Below are 2,500 nucleotides of genomic sequence, written 5' to 3'. Positions count from 1 at the left end.
CTTTCCTAGCACTCAAGGTCACCTTACAGTTAAAACAAGCAAAAATAGTTAGTTAAAAAGGCAAATATAATTAAAACAAACACATTTAAAACACTGAGATAGAAAAATTAAAATAAAGCAATCAATCCATTATTTTGAAGGAGAATGTATCATGTGGGGTAGGCCTTTCGGAAAAGGTGGGTTTTGAGGAGGTTTTAAATGTGGGTAGAGACTCTGTGGTACGGATAGATAGTGGGAGGGAGCTCCAAAGGCGAGGAGCAGAATGGCTGAAGGTTTTAAACCCCATTGTGGACAGGCAGGCAGAAGGAGTGGAAAGCAGTGAGGAAGAGGAGGATCGGAGAGTTCGGGATGGAGCGTAGTGCTGAAGTTTAGGCCTGAACGCAGCCTTAAGGGCTCTTTACAGTCGCCGCACCCGACCTGTCGCGCGCCAATGTGACGTCAAAATGACGTAGATCTCGCCGGCGCGCCAGGATTTTACTCAGCGCCGCACAACAAAACGGAAACAGGAGCCTGGACGAGTTCGAGGACAACGTGATGCCAGGACTCTCGGAGTGACTGCAGGTCTCTCTGGTAAACTTACTGGGTTAAGAGGAGTTCTTTTCCCAGTCCCTCACAGAAAAACGTGATTATGCGATCGCATAATAAGTCTGCATATTTATGTGGTGTGGCGCATTTTTTTTTTTTTAAATACACCACACTTTCGCCGCACAAATTGCAGATTTCCGTGCAAAATCTGCGGTGCTTGCATGATTTCATAAGCCCCGCATTTTCATTGCAAAAAAGTCCCATAATATATCTTAGCACACACAAGAGCAGCCATTTTCTCCTGTTGCCATGGGAACGTTATAAAGTGACATAATTACGCAACGTGAACATCACCAAAAAGCTGGCTGTTGAGGGGGGGGAAATCACTTTTTTGCCTCTTTTTCATCAAACTGCAGTATTTGCAAGTTCCCGCAATTTCATCGCATACAATTGCATAAATATCATACATAGCATATTCCATCGCATTTTTTAAGAAAACTTGCCACATAATCAAGGATTTTTGCCCGCAACAATCACAAAAAAACTCAGCATTTTTCTGGAAGGACTGTTTTATGATGAATGAAAGGCTCGATCCCACCAAGTAGCACATCCAATCGTTGTCCAGACATTGATGTCAACGCTGCTGCCAGTTCTGCCGTTGATTACCTTTTTCTTCTTCTTCTAGTCTGTACAAATAGGAAAGTCGGTAGCCTTTCTTCTTCATTAGCGCCAACTCTGTACAGAACTGCAACTAGTGTCTCGACCACCACGCTAGTACACGCCAGTATAAACAGTTACGACGCTCCCGTGACGTCACACTGGCGCCCGACAGGTCGGACATCTTACCCTACACTCACATTAGCTACAAGGGACCGAGACCAAGCAACAGGCTGCCATTCATTTTCAACGGGAGTGGCCGTTTGCCAGAGACAAGCCATGAGCAAGGCGGGGCCGAAATAGACAAGAAGTTTTTTTGTGCAAATGCTGAGCGATGCGACAAAGCAACATCCAATCGGAGTGAAGGCAGAGGTGAAGAAAATAATTCCAGATGGTTGAAAACGCTTCAGGACATCGTATTTCTGTACATATCTGATATGTTTTGGCATTTTATCTCATATATTTTGTTACTTTTATCAAGAAATAAATACTTTTAAATCCAAAAAACATTGTTATTGTGACTTAACAATACCTCTGAAGTGACTTTTAAGACGTGCTTGAAGGTAGCTTTTTGCAGGCCTACCCTCCCCACTTCTTTCCCCTCACATCCACAAGCAGCACATGTACCAGATCTTCCGTTGTACCTCTTCTCTGGTCCGGATGCTGCTGTTGAGTTCGTCCCACAGCCGGCTGAGGGCATCGTCCCTCCTCCGGGCCGGGCCGTCCCGCTGCAGCCCTCGGCCCAGCTGCTGCACCGAGGTCAGCCGGCTGCGACCCAGACTGGACATCTCCGACACCAGAACCTCCAACTTCTTCTGAAGGACCTGCAGGAATAAGGAGGGATATCTGAGCGGCTTTACAGCTTGAAAAGACAGTTTGCATGAGTTTCATACTTTCTTCTTTCTTTACGTTTACTTTGAGAAAAGTTTTTTTTAAATCTAACAATAGAAGCCAATGTTCTCAAACATTAAATGTTGGGTAAACACACGCGGTCGTACAAGAGCTTTGCTCAAGTCTTGAAGTCTGAAGCCCAGTTCAGAACAAAGATTCACAGAAGAGAGAAGTTGAACCTTGCAACTACTTGAAAGCTGCCAGTTCACGCCAACAAGACGAGACGGAGTATCATTTCCATAGAAACTACTCATTGTACTTCCGTCCTAACTTTCGACTTTCAGGCGTTTTTGTAGCTGGATATATCATTTGTTGCGTGTAAATATGAATGTGGATGACATTAGTGACAGTGACATGCTTTCTAAAGCTACATTTCTAGCGATGAATCCACAAAAACATTTTATTTCTCCGATTCACTGCTTGTTTT

The 2,500-nt window shown here is 44.3% G+C and overlaps 1 protein-coding gene across 1 annotated transcript in view; it reads right to left on the bottom strand.

Annotated features, from left to right (window-relative positions):
* sptbn5 (spectrin, beta, non-erythrocytic 5) overlaps window positions 1-2,500 on the bottom strand; it is a 177,732-nt gene that overhangs the window by 34,124 nt on the left and 141,108 nt on the right. Inside the window, exon 67 of the mRNA XM_028566292.1 lies at window positions 1,827-2,006. Coding sequence (XP_028422093.1) covers window positions 1,827-2,006 — 180 coding nt within the window. The remainder of the gene's footprint in view (window positions 1-1,826; window positions 2,007-2,500) is intronic.

This window comes from Perca flavescens, chromosome 20 (genome assembly GCF_004354835.1).
Source record: "Perca flavescens isolate YP-PL-M2 chromosome 20, PFLA_1.0, whole genome shotgun sequence".
NCBI classification, from domain to species: domain Eukaryota; kingdom Metazoa; phylum Chordata; class Actinopteri; order Perciformes; family Percidae; genus Perca; species Perca flavescens.
Note: the sequence above shows the minus strand (reverse complement) of the source record. Positions and strands in the feature narration are given on the sequence as shown.